The sequence below is a fragment of the Falco peregrinus genome, chromosome 19 (genome assembly GCF_023634155.1).
Source record: "Falco peregrinus isolate bFalPer1 chromosome 19, bFalPer1.pri, whole genome shotgun sequence".
NCBI classification, from domain to species: domain Eukaryota; kingdom Metazoa; phylum Chordata; class Aves; order Falconiformes; family Falconidae; genus Falco; species Falco peregrinus.
In genome coordinates this window covers 2,067,015-2,083,581 of record NC_073740.1, presented here as the reverse complement: position 1 = coordinate 2,083,581, position 16,567 = coordinate 2,067,015, and the positions used below count along the sequence as shown (strand labels likewise).

The 16,567-nt window shown below is 60.7% G+C and overlaps 1 protein-coding gene and 1 long non-coding RNA gene across 2 annotated transcripts; one reads left to right on the top strand and one right to left on the bottom strand.

Annotated features, from left to right (window-relative positions):
* Positions 1-1,777: 1,777 nt before the first annotated feature.
* ACVRL1 (activin A receptor like type 1) lies at positions 1,778-14,653 on the bottom strand. The gene is given in 12 exon segments (XM_055792006.1): positions 1,778-2,903; positions 3,017-3,147; positions 4,469-4,666; positions 5,639-5,914; positions 5,988-6,054; positions 6,056-6,135; positions 6,494-6,593; positions 6,706-6,905; positions 7,229-7,453; positions 8,779-8,849; positions 11,937-12,251; positions 13,416-14,653. Coding segments are annotated over 10 exon segments (1,479 nt in total). The 5' UTR covers positions 8,846-8,849; positions 11,937-12,251; positions 13,416-14,653; the 3' UTR covers positions 1,778-2,768.
* On the top strand, positions 5,005-5,598 carry LOC129782864 (uncharacterized). The gene is made up of 3 exons (XR_008744977.1): positions 5,005-5,126; positions 5,174-5,314; positions 5,362-5,598. It is a non-coding gene; the product is annotated as an uncharacterized LOC129782864 (long non-coding RNA).
* Positions 14,654-16,567: the final 1,914 nt, after the last annotated feature.

Sequence of the window (16,567 nt, the reverse complement as noted above, 5' to 3'; positions counted from 1 at the left end):
GTTTGTGTGTGCAAGCGTGCATGCATGTTTTGTGTGTGCATGCATGTTTTGTGTGTGCATGCATGTTTTGTGTGTGCAAGCATGCATGCGTGCTGTGTGCACGCGTGGTTTATGCGTGCATGCATGATTTGTGCATGCATGATTTGTGCGTGGAAGCATGTATGCATGCTGCATGCATGCGTGGTTTGTGTGTGCATGCATGCGTAGTTTGTGTGTGCAGGCAAGGTTTATGTGTGCAAACGTGCATGCGTGATTTGTGTGTGCAAGCATGCATGTGTGCTGTGTGCATGCGTGCGTGCTGTGTGTGATTGGGGTGTGCGAGCATGCATGCATGCTGTGTGCACACGTTGTTTGTGTGTGCAAGTGTGTAGGCAAGGTTTGTGTGTGCAGGTAAGGTTTATGTGTGCAAACATGCATGTGTGATTTATGTGTGCAAGCATGCATGCGTGCTGTGTGCATGCACAGTTTGTGTGTGCAAATGTGCAGGCAAGGTTTGTGTGTGCAGGCATGCATGCATGCTGTGTGCGTGTATGGTTTGTGTGTGGGGTGTGCGAGCATGCATGCGTGCTCTGTGCACATGTGGTTTATGCAAGCATGCATGTGTGGTTTGTGTGTGCAGGCAAGGTTTGTCTGCGCAAGTGTGCATGCGTGGTTTGTGCAAGCATGCATGCTGTGTGCATGTGTGATTTGTGTGTGCATGCTGTGTGCATGTGTGATTTGTGTGTGCAAGCATGCATGTATGTATGACTTCCACATGCATGCCTTTGTGTGTACATGTGTGATTTGTGTGTGCATGCATGATTTATGTGTGCAAGCATGTGTGCGTGCTGTGTGCATGCATGATTTGTGTGTGCACGCATGATTCGGGTGTGCAAGCATGCATGTGTGATTTCCATATGCATGTATGATTTGTGTGTGCATGCATGGTTTGTGCAAGCATGCATAATTTGTGCATGCACATGTGATTTGTGTGAGCATGCGTGATTTGTGCATGCAAGCATGCATGCAGGGGTGTGTGGATATGCAGGGCTGTGCACCACTGGGAGGGTGTGTGCAGCATGCATGCATGGGGGGACATGCAGCATGTGTGTGCAGCGTGCTGTCCCGCTGCGTGTTGTGTGCAGGATGTGTGCAAAGCATGTCCTTGGCGTGGTGGGAGCGTGTAATGTGCAGCGTTTGTGCTGCTGGTGCAAGCAGGGTGCTGCGAGCCACTGGCCTGGAGAGCTGGGGCGTGGTAGGGGCTGAGCACCCCAGCCCCTGAGCTGAGCACCCAAGACCCCAGACCCTGGGTTGAAGACCCCAGACCCCGGGCTGAGCACCCCAGCCCCTGGGCTGAGCACCTTTGACAGGGCATCCAAGACCCTGGGTTGAGCCCCCAGCCCCCAGGCAGGGCACTCCAGCTCCTGGCTTGAGCACCCAAGCTCCCAGCCCCCAGGCAGGGCACCCCCCCCCCCCCCCCCCAGGCTGAGCACCCTGAGACCTCCTCACCCCTACAAACCCCTCACCCCAGTGCCAGCCCAGTTTCCCCCAATCCCTAACTGGGCGCAGGACGCAAGGGCAGGACATGCCAAGCCCAGAGTGGCTGCAGGGATGTGCGGGGAACCAAGGATGGCCAGGGTCCCCCAAGCCCCCCCCCCCCCCTTTCATCCTTGGGGGGTGCAGGGAAAGGGTGGGCACGAGGCTGGAGCGAGGTTTATTGTGGGATCCAGCGGTACCGGAGCGATACACGGAGCAGCTACACGGTGGCGAAGCAATAAATTAAGTCATGCAGAAGTCATGGGGGTCCCATCCTGCCACGTCGCCCGCTTGGGGGAGGTTTGGCAGCTGTTAAGTGATCAAATAGCTTTACGCTTTATTCAATATATTAAATCTTAAGAATTAAATAATTACGGAGCAAAGCGGGTTCTGCTGAACATCTTGGTCCTGTCCCAACTGCCTCAAATGGTGGGTTTTTTGGGATGGGTGGGAGCCGGCCGTGGGGTGTACCAAAACCCCCTGGAAAACACCTAAATGTTGGTATTTTGGCAAAATCTTTCCAAAGGGCTTGGAAAGGGGGGCTGCTGGCTGTCCCCCAGGGAAGGATTGCCCCCCTCCCCACGGCTGCGGCAGCACCCAGCTTGGTGGGTCCCTGTGCCATGGGGGATGCTTGGGTGCTGCTCCGTGCCGGCGGCTCCTCGTCCTGGGGAGCCACGAGATGCGCCGGGACGTGGATTTGGCCCAGTTTTGGGGGATGCTGTCGCTGGACGGTCCTTTCCCAGGATAATCCAGCCCTCCTTCTGGGAGAGGCACGCCGGGCACTGCAGGTCTGCCAGGGAATTCCTGCTGCCTCCGCCGAGCCCATGGCATCGCCGCTGCCAACGTGTCGGGCGGGCAGGTTTGGGCAGCACCCACTGCCTGCCTGCTGCGATGGGTGCCAGCGATGGGGTGGGTGCCCAGCTGGCCATGGGGACCGCAGCAGAGGCTCCGGCGCTTGTGGCATCCAACCGGGGGGCTTGGGGTGGGCTACCACCCCCATTGGCATCCCTGCCAGGCGTCCGATGATGGATCCGGGGGGGATTTTTATAACCAGGCTGGAAGACTCCTCCCTGGCTTTTCTTTTTTTTTTTTTTCTTTTTTCCTATTTTTTCCTCCTCCTTGCAAATTAAAAAGGCTCCAAGGAGGGGTGGGAAAGGCAAGAGGCTGTGAGCAAAACCCCCTCTGTGTCCGGCAGCCACCCTGCTGTTGGCTTCGCTGATTCTCCGGCGCAGCCTCTGGCACGTGCCCGGCGCTCACTGCTCTGGTTTTGGCTTTTCCAGGGAATTATTCAGCTTCTTCAGCGTTTTTTTAATCCGCAGAGCGGTGAGGCGGGCCGAGGGGCTCTGGTACCAGCACTCCTTCATGATCTTCGCCAGCGCTGACAGAACCTGGGGGAGGCACCAAAGAAAAAAAAAAAAAGGAAAAGGAAAAGGGATGGATTTCATGGAAAGCAAAGATCTGGCTGGGGATGGGAGTGGGGCAGCCCCCCCCGGGGACTCACCGAATCGGAAAAGAGGCGATTTGGGACCACGGGGGTCTGCTGGTCGATGCACACCACCTTCTTCATGTCCTCGAAGCTGGGGTCGCTGGGGACAGCATCAAAGAAGGGTGGCCGGTACTCCTCCACAATGCCTGTGGGAGCGGGGCGGTGTGAAGGCAGTGGGAAGGGGGCGCAGGGCTCACCCCCCTCCACATCAAGGGTTGCCCCCCCTGGGGGGCACGTGGGGCTCCAGGTGTGATTTGCCCCACCGTGCCGGCGGTGATGCTACCCATGGGGTGCATGGCTCTAGTGCCAGCTGCACCGTGGGACCTCACTGGGGTGGCTTCAACACTGGTTCCAGCACCACTGGTGGCTCCAGCACCAGCTCCAGCACTGCTGGTGGCTCCAGCACCAGTTCCAGCACTGCTCATGGCTCAAACACTGGTTCCAGCACTGCTGGTGGCTCGAGCACTGGTTCCAGCACCGCTGGTGGCTCCAGCACTCGTTCCAGCACCGCTCGTGGCTCCAGCGCTGCTGGTGGCTCCAGCATCAGCACCAGCACTGCTGGTGGCTCCATCACCAGCTCCATCACTGGCAATAGGCCAGCACCAGAATTCCTATGAATAACAGCCCCAGCAGCGGCTCTAGCACCGGCATCCAGCTCCCGGCAGCGATGCCACAGCTCGGCTCTGTGCCTCCACCTGGCAGCCAGCCTGGTGGCCAGCCCACCAGCTGGCCCAGCTAATCTCTGCTTAGGGCCTCCATATGGCTGTGTCCCCACCGGATTTAACCCCTCTGGGCCACCCCAAGCACCCGTCACCTCCCTGGGGGTCCGCTGCACCCCGCGTCCCCCCTGCCCTGGGGCTGTGCCGGGGGCCGTACAGCCCAGCCTGGAGGGGAGGGATGCCTGGAAGGGTTAAAACCAGCTGGTTGGAGGTCATCCCCCACCCATGGCTTTGGTAATTCGGAGTAAATGTTTAATCTGAAGGAGCCCTGGGGCAGTAAATGAGATTATGGGGGCCAGCCTGAGCCTGGGGGGGGGACCTCCTGCCTCACCCGCCAGTGCCCACCATTTAATTAATGCTTCTAATGGACTTTGCCGGTGGTGGTGAGCAGCGCTGGCCATGGCAGCCTTGAGGAGGCTCTTCCACAGCGTGGGGGACCTTGTCCCCATCCCGAATCCCATCATTCCCCAGCCAAGCCCCGCTGGCCGGAGGTCCCGGCCATGGCCAGCTTCCAGGCAGCGCTCGAAGCTGCTTGTTTTCTAATCAGCACTGAACAAACAAAGCGCTGATTGAGTCTAATGGGCCCTTTAATCAGGGAGCCGGGTGCTGACACTAGATTACAGTGTTTATAATTTACAGCTAATCTTCTGGGCGAAGGGAAAGGAAAAAAAAAAATAAAAAAAGGGACAAAAAAGGAGGGAAGGAGGGAGCGGGTGCAGAGCGGGGCAGCCGGCCGGGAGCTGCTCACCGTTCACCACCGTCCGCCGGGTGATCTCCCAGAGCACCAGCCCGTACGCCCAGATGTCCGTCTTCTTGTAGGACTCAAAGCAGTCAGTGCGGATTTGCTCGCTGAGCACCTCCGGGGCCATGTAGCGCTTGGTGCCCACCCGGGGATTGTTGCCAATGTCCAGGTAGTCGCTGCCCTGGGAGTGCATGACGGCCAGTCCTCGAGGGGTAGAAACGTAGAGTTATTGAAGTTGGAAAAGACCATTAAGATCATCAAGTCCAACTGTAAAATGCCAGGATGCTGGCCACGGTCAGCACCATGGTTGTGCTGTCTCCTTAGGATGCTGGGGTACTACATCCCTGGGGTACCACATCTCTGGGGCTCCATATCTCTGGGGCACCGTATCCCTGGGGTACCAGAGCCCCAGGGTATCACATCCCTGAGGCACCAAATGCCTAGGGTGTCACATCCCCAGTGTGCTGCATCCCTGGGTACCATGTATCTATGGGTACCACATCCCTGGGGTACCACATCCCAGGATACCACATCTCCGGGGCACCACATCCCTGGGGCAACATATACCAGGGTATCACATCCCAGAGTATCACATCCCTGGGATACCACATCCCAGGGTGCCGCATCCCCAGGGTGCCATATCCCCAGGGTACCGCATCCCTGGGTACCATTTATCTATGGGTACCACATCCCTGGGGTACCACATCTCAGGGTACCACATCCCTGGGGCACCACATCCCTGGGGCAACATATACCAGGGTATCACATCCCAGAGTATCACATCCCTGGGATACCACATCCCAGGGCGCCGCATCCCCAGGGTGCCAAATCCCCGGGGTACCACATCCCAGGGTGCCACATCCTTTGGGCACCATATCCCTTGGGCACCACATCCCCAGGGTGCCACATCCCTGGGGCACCACATCCCTGGGGCAACATATACCAGGGTATCACATCCCAGAGTATCACATCCCTGGGGCAACATATACCAGGGTATCACATCCCAGAGTATCACGTCCCTGGGATACCACATCCCAGGGTGCCACACCCCCGGGGTACCATATCCCAGGGTGCCACATCCCCACAGCACCACATCCCTGGGGCACCACATCCCCAGGGTACCATTTCCCCGGGGTACCACATCCCTGGGTGCTGCATCCTGCCCTCCCATCTCACCCAGGTCTGCGATGCAGCACTGTCGGTTGCTTTTCACCAAGATGTTCCTGCTCTTCAGGTCACGGTGGGCAATGGCGGGCTTGCCCTGGGTGCCGAAGATCTCCACATGGAGGTGGACGAGGCCGCAGATGATGGAGGAGGCCAAGCCCAGGCAGGTCTCCACGTCCAGGGCCGTCCTCTGCAGGTAGTCGTAGAGCGAGCCGTTCTCGTGGTAGTGGGTGATGAGCCAGAGCTGGGTGCTGGAGTTCCTTGATGTCATGTCAGAGGCGATGAAGCCTGGATGGAGAGAAGGTTAGGACCATGGAGCCACTGCACAGCCACCCTCCGGACCCCCTGGTCCCCCACTCACCCAGGATGTTGTCGTGCCGGAGGAGGACGGTGTTGTAGATCTCTGTCTCGCGGAACCACGACTGCTCATTCCCGGGAGGAGAAGATCTTCACGGCCACGCTCTCCCCATGCCACACGCCTCGCCACACCTCGCCATAGCGTCCTTTGCCTGCCACGGCCATGGCACCACATCACACGGCCCCTCCAGCCCCTGGTGCCCTCCCCACCCCCAACGTGATGAGCATGGTTTCTGCTGTGGAAGAGCAATGGAGCCCCACAGGGTCTGTTGACCTTGGCCAACTGCCACCCACCCACCCAGCTGCTCTCCCCCTCCCCTATCAGCAGGACAGGGGGACAACTTGGGGTCTCTACGGGGTTTTGGTTGAGACGGCCCCATCCAATGCCCCCTCCTGGGTCTGGCATCTGGTGCCATCTCTGGCTGCAGGGGCAAAGGAGTCCGGCACCTGCCCAAGCATTGTCTGGGGTGGCCGGGGCAGCCTCCCCCGATGTGTGGCCACTGTCCTTACCCACGCACTCCACGAGGGTGATCTGCCGAGCCACTGTTCGCTGGACGAGGAAGGGCAGCCCCGAGCCGCTGCCCGTGGTGCAGTCATCATTCAGCAGGTCCTGCGCAGCCGGGGTGGCAGCGGGGTCAGCCCAGCCACCAACCCCCACCCCGGGTATATCCCTCTCTCCCACACCTCGGGGGCATTCAGGGTCCCCCCTAAAGCTCACCCACCTCTAAAGTGCTGTCTCCCACCATGGATGCCTTCAGCATGAGGTCCGTGTCTCCCAAGTCACTCTTCTTGTGGCGGTGCTGGGCCACCTTCCAGCAGAAGAGTGCTGTGAGTGCTGCGAGGACGAGGAGGGCAAGCAGTGGGACGAAGATCATCAGGAGGACATTGGGCAGGGAAGGCGTCTGTCCCAGGGTCTCTTCTCCTAGGTGGGCGAAATGATGGGTGGCATCATGAAGGTGGACATGGGTGGGTGAGTGGAGGTCTTGGTGCTTGGACTTGGACGTGGGTGGAGGTCTTGGTGCTGGGCTTGGACCTGGGTTGGGTGGCTCTGTGCTGCGGTCAACCCTATGGATGGCAGCTCAAGAAGGGACACCTGAGGGCATCTCGCTGGCCCTGTCCCACCTGGGAGAGGGCAACCCTCCAGGTGCTGAGTGAGGATGAGGAGGATCTGGAGACCCAACCAGCCACATGGGCAGCTCTGCCCCTCTCCCCCCCGGCTCCTCGAAGGGGACCATACCCCTGTACCTTGCAGGAAAATCTCCAGGTCAGCATTGCACATGCTGGAGTCGCAGCACCTCATGCCGTACTGCTCCGTCACGAGCGTGTGGCAGTTCTCCAGAATGTTCTGGGAGAAGCAGCCCCGGTGCTGGGTGATGGTCCCCTCCTCCTTCCTCTTGCTGACGAAGCACACCTTGCCCGTGCAGGTGGGCAGGCTGCAGTGGGGCACGTCGCAGGCGCACAGCAGCTCGTCTGCAGGCACGAGGAGAGGGCGTGTTGTGCCGTGGGACCACCCTGCTGCCCATCCCAGGGTGGCTTAGGGGCTTTGGGGGACAGTGACATCTGTCCTGAAGACTCTCGAACCAAATTTCAAGAGTGGGCAACCTGGGACCACCATGGTCCAGGCTGGGGAAGGTGGCTGTGGGTGCTCAGCACAGGGAAGCCCATCCTGAGAGCTGGAAAATTGCTTGCTCCTGGCTGGCACCCAAGCACCAGCTCCAAAGTTGGGGGGGTCACCTGTCCCCACACCCCAGGGAGGCAGCAGAGAGGACATGCATTCAACCCCCCCAACTGGGATGAACTGGGATGCTCTGGTTCACAGCACAGTGTCACATCACGCCCACGGGGTCCCAGGGGACATGGGAGAAGGTCCCGGGAGCCAGGATGGGACCCAAAGCCACCAACTCACCCAGTGCCCCCCCAGTGGGTGCTGTGGGGACACTGTGTTTTGGGCGCTGGGTGCTGAGCCCGGGGGTCTTTCCTGGAGCTTTTCCCAACTTTCCCCCCCGCCGCAGCGCCGGAGCGGCACAGAGGGCAGCCCCGCTCCCAACCTCCCGATTTAGCTCTGCCCTTTCGCGCAGAAAATATCCCTCCTGGAATCAGCAAGTTCAGCGCGAGGGCAGCCAGCCAGCCGGCGGCCGGGGAACGGATGGCTGTGGCCACCCCCCGTCCTGTACCTGTCACCCCCCCTGCCCCAAAAGCTGCCCCGTGCCAGGGCCGTGGGGTGGTGACGGGGTGATGGGGCTGGGTCAGTGACCCCCCCAGTGGTTGGTGGCCCCATGGGCAGGATGGAGACCCAGTGGGGACTTGTCCCCCTGACAAGCTGTGCTGCCCCCCACCCCCAGCACAGCCACGCTGCTTCGGTCCTCCCGGCACAAGCACCCAGCCAGGCTCTGTCCCCATGTCACCCCCAGGGGTGACGAGGAGCTCGTCCCTGCTCCCCACCATCACCCCTGGGAAAACCCACGTTTTAAGGCACGTGCGTGCGAGCCTTTCCCTCATCTCCCCTCTGGTGATGTCAAAGCACTTGATGAACCGTAATTAATTAAGCCCAGATCCTCTCTGGGAGGCACGTCACCATCCCAAGGGGGAGAAGCCCCTTGCTGGGGACAACGCGGGTCCCCGAGGAGGCCCGCATCCCTCGGCGCTCGCTCCGGGCGAGCTTGAACGAGCCGCCCTCCACTGTGGTTTATTTTGAGCAAAGCCATGACGTTCCCAAAGAGCCCAGGGTTTATTTTAACCACCCCGGGTGGGTGACAGAGTACTGGCTGCCTTCACCGCATCGCTTTGGTACTCACCGGCGGCGAAGCCAAGGGAGAGGGTCATCAGCGCCAGCACCACCCGGCCGCAGGCTCCGCACAGCATCTTCCTGCGGAGAGCAAGAGGGGGTGAGAGACAGCCCCCCGCACCCCCCCATCACCAGGCTGGGGGTGGCCATGGGGGCTTTGGGAAGGAAATGGGGGGGACCGGTGAGCGATGGAGGACAGGCAGGGTGGTGGGAGGTGGGATGTGCTGCTTGCACGCGGAGTTTGGCTCCGGACGTCCTGGGTACAGCCCTTCCTGAGAGCAGATCCCTAGCACCTCCCGAGCTTGGGGGATCTCCCCACGGTGGTGTGGGACACCGCACCCGGCCCCTCGGTGCTCAGGAGCCCTCCAGGATGGGGACCTCGCCATGTCCGTGCTGCCCCAACAGCCTTTATCCCAGCAATCCCTATTCCGGTGCTTCCCACCATTCCCATCACGCAGCCGCTGGCAGACCCCAATGGGCTCGGCCGCCACGGCGAGTGCGGTGATGCCACGTTCCCAGGTTTGGCAAGACTCCAGGCAGAAGATGGAGCTCAGAGCCCCCACGCTGCTCTGCACCCCCCCACCAGCACCGCAGCCGACGGGTAAAAGCGGCGCTGGCTCCCAGGGGGGCTTTTGTACGGAGTTTATCCATGACACAAGCAGAGGTGCTGCGGGAAGCCAAAAATTCCTCCGCTGTGCCTTTGGGGGAAGTTTGGCTATTTTTTCTCTCTCTCTCTCTTCTATTTTTTTCCGAGTGAAAGAGACATTTCTGCCAAGCCAAACACGGCGGAACCGGCGTTGCCCTCCACCCCACGGCATCGCTGCCCCTTTCACATGGCTGAGAGCTTGGCTGGCGGCGACCGGGGCTCCCCAGCCCCTCCTCGGTTCATTCTTCGTGATTCCCGACATAAACACGCCAAAGTCGCCGTTTCCTGCAATTGAAGGAGCCCTGCCCAGGGCTGCTGGGACAGGAATCAAGATTGTTTAGATTTTGGCCTTGATGGGGAAGCGAAGTCACGCAAGCCTAGCCCTCAGGAGCACGCATGTCTGCGGCTGACCCAGGCAGGCTCCGGCTGTGCATAAAACGGGCTTTTCCTCCCCAAAATAGATCGCTTGGTGGGGAGGAAACGGCAACTGGGTCCTGGGGCTGAAGGGCAGGAGCAGGATCTGGTCCCATGCACCAGGAGCAATGACCAGCTGAAGCAGCACTTCTCCCTCGGCTGGCTTGGGATCAGCTTGATTTTATAAAATTAATTCCCCTTGGAGGGGGGCTGCTGCTCTCCCAGCCTCCGGGATGCTCCCAGGCACAGCGCTTCTCCTTGCAATCCCGAGAGCTGCAAAACGCATCTTTTTAAAGGGAAGCTGAGACTCCCAGGTGATGCTTTCCCTCCTCGGGGCCACTTCCATAAAATCCGGAGCCATTAGACGGCTGCGGGATATTTGCCCTGAAACCTCACCCAGAACTGAGCAAAACAACCCAGAGCCATCCCTGGCATCCCATGGGAAAAGCATCCTAGACGCTTCTGTAACGGGTCAGATCAAACAACCCAGAGCCATCCCTGGCATCCCATGGGAAAAGCATCCCAGGTGCTTCTGTAACAGGTCAAACCAGCCTGTGCATCCCCATCCCAGCCTTTCTCCCTCCTTTTCCATGCTGGAGCTGCAGCTCACGCACCCTCCTGGTGTCCAGAGCATCTTTCCCAGCCTGGCTGGGGGGCGATGGCAAGTCATGGTGCCATGTTACATCCTTCCATCCTTTGGGATTTGCAGCAGCAGGAGGAGAAGGAAAAAAACCCAACTGGAACCTCTTGGATGGGGCGCGGGCGCTGGCAGAGGTGGCTGGGAACCATAGGCAGCCGTGGGGGGTCTGGAGCAAGACCCAAACCCAGGGATGGGAAATTTTCAGGGATGGGGAAACCCTGCGGAGAGAAAAGTGAAGGGGCTGGTGGTGGTGGTGGGGAGATGGAGCAGGAGGTGTCCCTGGGGACATGCAGGATGGCTAAAGGAGCCCTGGCTTTTACCAGGGCGGCTCGGCGGAGCTCTGCAGTCCCCTGCTTCTGCTCTGCCCTGCGGTTTCTGCTGCTCCCAGGGGGGTTTTGCTGCAGGATGCGGCTCGTGACTCAGTTCCCCCCTGTTGCCCTTTTCGCAGGGAGCCAGGCACCGCAGAGACCCTTGTGCCGGAGAGCCGGTGGGAAGCAGGATGAGCCAGGCGGGCGCCGGCCGGCTGCAGGTCTGAAGGGCAGGTTGGACACCATGTTGGATGGTGTCAACAAGAGCTTTGCCACGGGATTCTCCTGGTTTCAGGCAACAAGGAGAGGTTTTTCTCCCCGCTCCCCCATAGATGCGGCTTGGTCACACACACCCGCTGGCATCCTCCGGTTCGACTCGGGGACCCCCACGGGTGGGCTGCACCGCCCCGGTGCCTCCTACACTGCTGGGCATCGCTGCACCATAAACCAGAGCCACGCACGGAGCGTGGCAAAGCGGCTGGTGTTCATCTCTCCGCGGGGCTGGCATCACGCGTGGGCTCCTCGTGCAGCGTGGGGATGAGGGGGGTGCTCCTGCCCTGTGGTGGAGTTTGGATGCCGGCGACGGGGCACAGCTCCCACAGTGTGGCCGGCACCAGCTTCGCTTTAGGGGCTTTGTTCCGCGAACGGAGCCTCTTGAGGGGCTGTTTGGCTCTTCCTCGCCCACCCCTCCTTCCAGGGACCCGGGGGTTGGCTTTGTAAAAGGGGTGTGTGGAGGCGTTGCGTTCTGCAGCGGCGCTGCCCTCGGTGCCCCATTGCCCTTGCTCCAACCCCCGGCTAGCGGAATTGTCAACTTTTCCTCAATTTTTCCCCATGGCTTTTCCAAATACACCCAAACTCCCCGTTTCCCGTGTCAGCGCCAGGCTTTCAGCAGCAGCCGTGTATTATTGCAGCTCTTTAGCAAGGACCTGGGGGTGCATCCTGCTACCAGTGCACCGGTGTAAACCCAGATTTATGTGCCCGACTCCACCAGTGCCCCAGTTCCAGCCATTGCTAATCCTGACGTCAACCCCGGTGTTGCACCGAACATGAAGGAAATGGGCTCAAATCCTGACTTCAGCTGCCCAGGGGTAAATCAGGAGGGAGGTGCTGAGCTCGGTGCAGCCCTGGACCCCACGGACACGCGGTGCTTCCCCACTCACCTACAGCATCCGCGTCCTGCAGGCGCTCACGGCACCGCCGGGCCCCGGCAAGGCTCTCCCGGCTGCGGTCCTGAGCTCGGCAGCGGCGTGCGCAGCTCAGCCAGGGCAGCTCTGCTCCGTGCCGTGCGCCCCGGTTTGGAGGAGCTTCATGGATCTGCTCCCCTCCCGCCACCCGTCCCGTCCCGGTGGGGGCTCCCGTGGCCGCCGCGTTGCCTGTCCCGGTGGCGGAAGGTCTCCGATGTTGTCCCAGCCCCGGGGGCTTGGCTCAGCGGCCCCCGTTGTCCGAACGCAGCTGCTTGGCAAGTGCTCTGTGGTCTGGATGTGGGAGAAGTCAAAAAAATGTTTCTTATTACTGCCTCTTCCTGCCTGGCTTCTCTCCACCACTCCCAGCTAATAAAGCATTTCCTATTGCTGAGCACACATCCAGGGCCAGCCTCCCTTCCTCCCGCACCCCGGGCCCCAGCTCCATCCTGGTTGCTCTCCCTCAACCCGTTCCTCCCGCTCCTGCCCTTCACCGGCTGCTTTCCAACCCCATTTTCCAGCTGGCAAGGCAACCCCAAAGCCTTGGTGGGGGGATGTCCACCACGTCTCCCACCCCGAGCATCATAAAACCTTGGGCAGAAACGCTGCCAGTTGCTTTGATGGTGCCGGGGGTGGGAATGGTCTGGAGAGATGCTGTGGGAATGACCTTGATGTGCTTGGCCATCCCTCCTGCCGCAGCATCCATCCCTCCTGGGGATGGGAGCATCACGATGGAGCCAAGGGGCTCCCCAGTTATTCGATGCTGGCCACAACGCTTTTAGGGTGCTGTGCTGGAGGGGGGGGGGAACACCCCCACCCCCCATAGGGATGCTCTGCCCTGTCTGTGGGCACGGAGCAGGGCTGGGGTGGGCCCAGAGGGTTTGCTCAGTGCCTCCTGCCGACACGTTCCCCGCCGTGGTCCTTGAGATGCTGTAGCGATGGGGGCTGGGATGCCGGCAGCGGGGCTGTTCCCACGGGGGGAGGCTGGGCACTTCCCGCTCCCCCAGGACACGTGGGGCTGCGGGCAGCAGAAGCATCGCTTCCCCTTTTGTCATTTCGGGGTTGGTCTTTGGGCCACCCCACTTTCAGCAGCTTCACGCTCCTCCCGGCCCCCTCCTCTCCTTCCAGCGCCTTCCCCGAGCCCCATCCCTGCCTTGGTCCCAGCCATTCCCCCAGCGCAGTGACCCACTCCCACGGGCAGGCAGCAACGCATGGGCTGGCATCGCAACCTCTTCCCTAACGAACTTACAGGGCCTGATTTCCCTCCCTGTTCCCCGTTGCACCACCAACCCCAGTTGCACCATGAACCCAACTGGCACCCGGAGCCTCCCGGCGCCGGAGGGGGGAGGGCAGCCGAGAAGCTTCGAGTCTTGCCAGCCGCCTCTTCCCAGCTTATCGCCCATGATCTAGGAAGTTCAAACAAACAAAAGCACAAAACCAGGATAAAACAGGAGGGACCTTCATGGGTGACCTTGCCCGCGCGGGGGCCGGGAGCTTTGCAGGACCGGCGCAGGGGAAACGGGCAGTTTCCATCAGATAGAATCCACCCGGGAGGGAGCCGGTGCCTGCAGACACTGTATCGCCGTGACCATCTTTGCTCCGGTGAGCGGGTCTTGGGGAGCTGACTGGTGATCAGCCCCTCCTGGGGTTATTCCTGGGTGGCTCCTGTGTCCCAGCTGCCTCCCATGGGTGCAGGCACACGTTGGGCAGGATTTTCCCTTTGCAGCCCAGCTCTCTGGTGACGGCTGGTGCTGGCTGCTTCGGTCCCTGAGCTTTCATCTTCCAAATGGGGCGGCAGCGCTTTTTTTTAAACCATAATCATCACTGCGGGGAGAAATAATTGCTTAAAACAATCTAGAAGTTACTAAGTCTTAATCCTGGGTGACCTGAAGGGCAGGGAGGGGTGGGAGCCCCAAGCCAGGCTGCAGCTCTGGCACTGCCGCGGTGGGAAAGCAAATTAATCCAGGACTAAAGGTGCATTAACGAAGATACCCAACGCACCCCATGCTCCCGGTTGCACCGGTGCCGGTGCCAGCCCCCGGCTGGGGCAGACAGGGTGAATCAGCGGGGCTGGGCCCCCCGCCTCGGCACTGGGCTGAGCGCCGGCACGTCGGCAGCACCGCACCTCACCGTCCCGCGGCGGCCGTGGCGCAACCTCCCCCCACCCCCTCGACGTCAAAGACAAGACTTTTCTGCCGTCGTTTGGGTTCTCAGCGCCACGACTTCACCCCACAATGGGGCTCCGGCATCCCCGGAGCGTGGTCGGACCCCTACCATGGTTCCACCGCTGTGGCAGAGGGGGTTGAGGGGCCGGTGGGACCCGGCTCTCCCTTCCCCCCTACGTGGCAGGAGCCCGGCTGGCACCGTGCGTGCCGCGGCTTCTCCATGTGCCGTCCGCCCCCGGCTCATCTGCCAGCCGCCGGGAGCTGGCGAAGGAGGGCAGCCACGTGCCGGGGAGCCCAACGTGAGCCAAGGGCTGGAGGGGAACAGACGGGGAGGTTACGGCTCCTTCCTGACGCTCATCCTTCCCCTGCCTGCCCACAACGCGCCCCAAACCTCCCCCCGCCCTCCAAAAGCAGGGAGGGGGGCTTCTGTCCCCCTAAAGAAGGGGGCAGCAAGGGGAAGGGGCTCCGTCCTGGGCTGCGTGCCTGGCCAAGGGTTATTTGCTGTATTTTATATTCTTTTATATTACTTATTTAGTATAATCAAGCCGCTCTCGCTGCTGGTCACTCTCCCTGGGGATCAAACCCTGGGTGCTCCAGGAGCCAGCACCCCACTTTCACCTTCCTATTTTTTTTTTTTTTTTGGATCGATTTATTCCTATAAAAAGCCTGATTTAAGGGGTTGGAATCCAGGGAGCACAAGCTCCCCGCCACTGCAGCACATCCAGGGGATGCCAGCACCTACCAAAAAAAGCATCTGCACGGCTCCCTGTGGGAGGGGGTCCTGAGGGCTTCGTGGGTGCAGGCGAGGGGTCCCAGGGCTCCGTGTGGGCACAGGCTGGAGCTCCTGGAGGGTGGTTTGCTTGGGAAGAGGGAGCACTAGGTCCCATCCCGGGTAATGTTGGAACACAAGAGCTGCCTCCCCTCCTATCACCCCCTGCCCCGGAGGGCAGCGGGGGAGGGAGCCTGGGACCCCCCCCCCCCCAGGTTTGGTTTCCAGCCCTTGCCTGGCACCCGGAGCTCAGGTCAACCTTCCTCCAGCAGAGATGCTTCCCCATGCCGAGCCTTGGTTTGTCCTTCTGCAACCCAGGAATACGTGGGAACAGGGAAGCGAATGTCACCGAGGGGGTGACAGGGGGGCCAGGGGATGCTGGCAGCGAGGGGGAAGTGTTCCTGCCAGCCTGACAAGCAACCCTGAGCTTTATTCATGAAATCAATGCTGTTAACATGGCAACCACTTCCATTTTAATTCGCACAGCCACATTCCACCACACGCTGCGATATCAAGATCTCAGGAAGAGCAGAGGGGGGAAAAAAAAAAAAAGAGGAAAAAAGAGAGGAGAAAAGAGCCACTTCTGCCACAGATCTGCTCCCCGGCAGACCCAGAACCTGGCTTAGGGCAGGGTCTCAGCACAGCAGAGCCCAGTATGACCAGTGCCAGGCCAGGGTGGCTGCCCTTGAGGTGGGAGAGGACGAGGGGCTGGGGACCTGGGACCACAGGGGCTGTGGCATCGTAGCTGGGTATGTCCACAGCATCCTTCTCCCTTGAGCATCGCCATCCTGCTGAGCAAGGAAACCACCCCGTGCCAAGAACTTAAGCAGGTCCAAGGGGCCAGTGGGGACCTTGCCCCCACCCTGCCACCTCCCACCTTAGCGTTTCTTCTCCCCCTTTCTTCTTTTTCCCCCTCGTTCTTCTCCTCCTCTGCCTTCTTCTTCTCCTCCTTCAGCTCCTTGTACCTCCACTTGGGTGGCTGCAGCAGGTGCTTGTCCTTCCCCGCGCTGCCTGCGCTCCCTCGAGCCAGCAGGAGGGCAGGAGGCTTTGCTCACTTTGATTTTGGGGATGGGCTCCCCAGGGAAGATGCTGTTGATGCGCCGCAGCCGCGGGGGCAGGAAGCGCAGGAGGCCACCAGCCGGCTGGCGCGGCTGCAGGAGCCGGATCTCCGACACGGCTTGGCCATTGCAAGAGGATGCCCCGGTGCTGGGGCACGATTCTGGCTCAACATCTGGATCCGGCACGTGTTGCCCGAGGATCTCCGGCACGGACAGCCTGCGCTTGCCCACCTCGGGGGGGCTGTTGGGGCAGATGGTTTGGCAAGCGGTGGCCACGAAGGGGCTGGCGAGGGAGGTGGTCATCCTCACCATGTGGTCCATCACGCCGTCCTCCTCAGGGTTGCGGGGGAAGTTGAAGGTGAATATGGATCGGATCTTCTCTGACAGCCTCTTGGTCCTGGATTTGGGGCTCAGGGCTTTGGCTACCAGTTTCGGCCAGGGCTGGCCACTCGGGCCGGTACTGGGTGCCAAACTGCTCTGCCCGCGGGCGCCGCAGGAGGGTTCTGATCCTCACGGTTGTCTCGAAGCGGCCAGTGAAGCTGGCCCACTCCCTGGCAGTCTTCCCCTTGATGGGATCCACCGCTTCCAAGTCTGCCCCTGGAGACACCGGGATGCAGA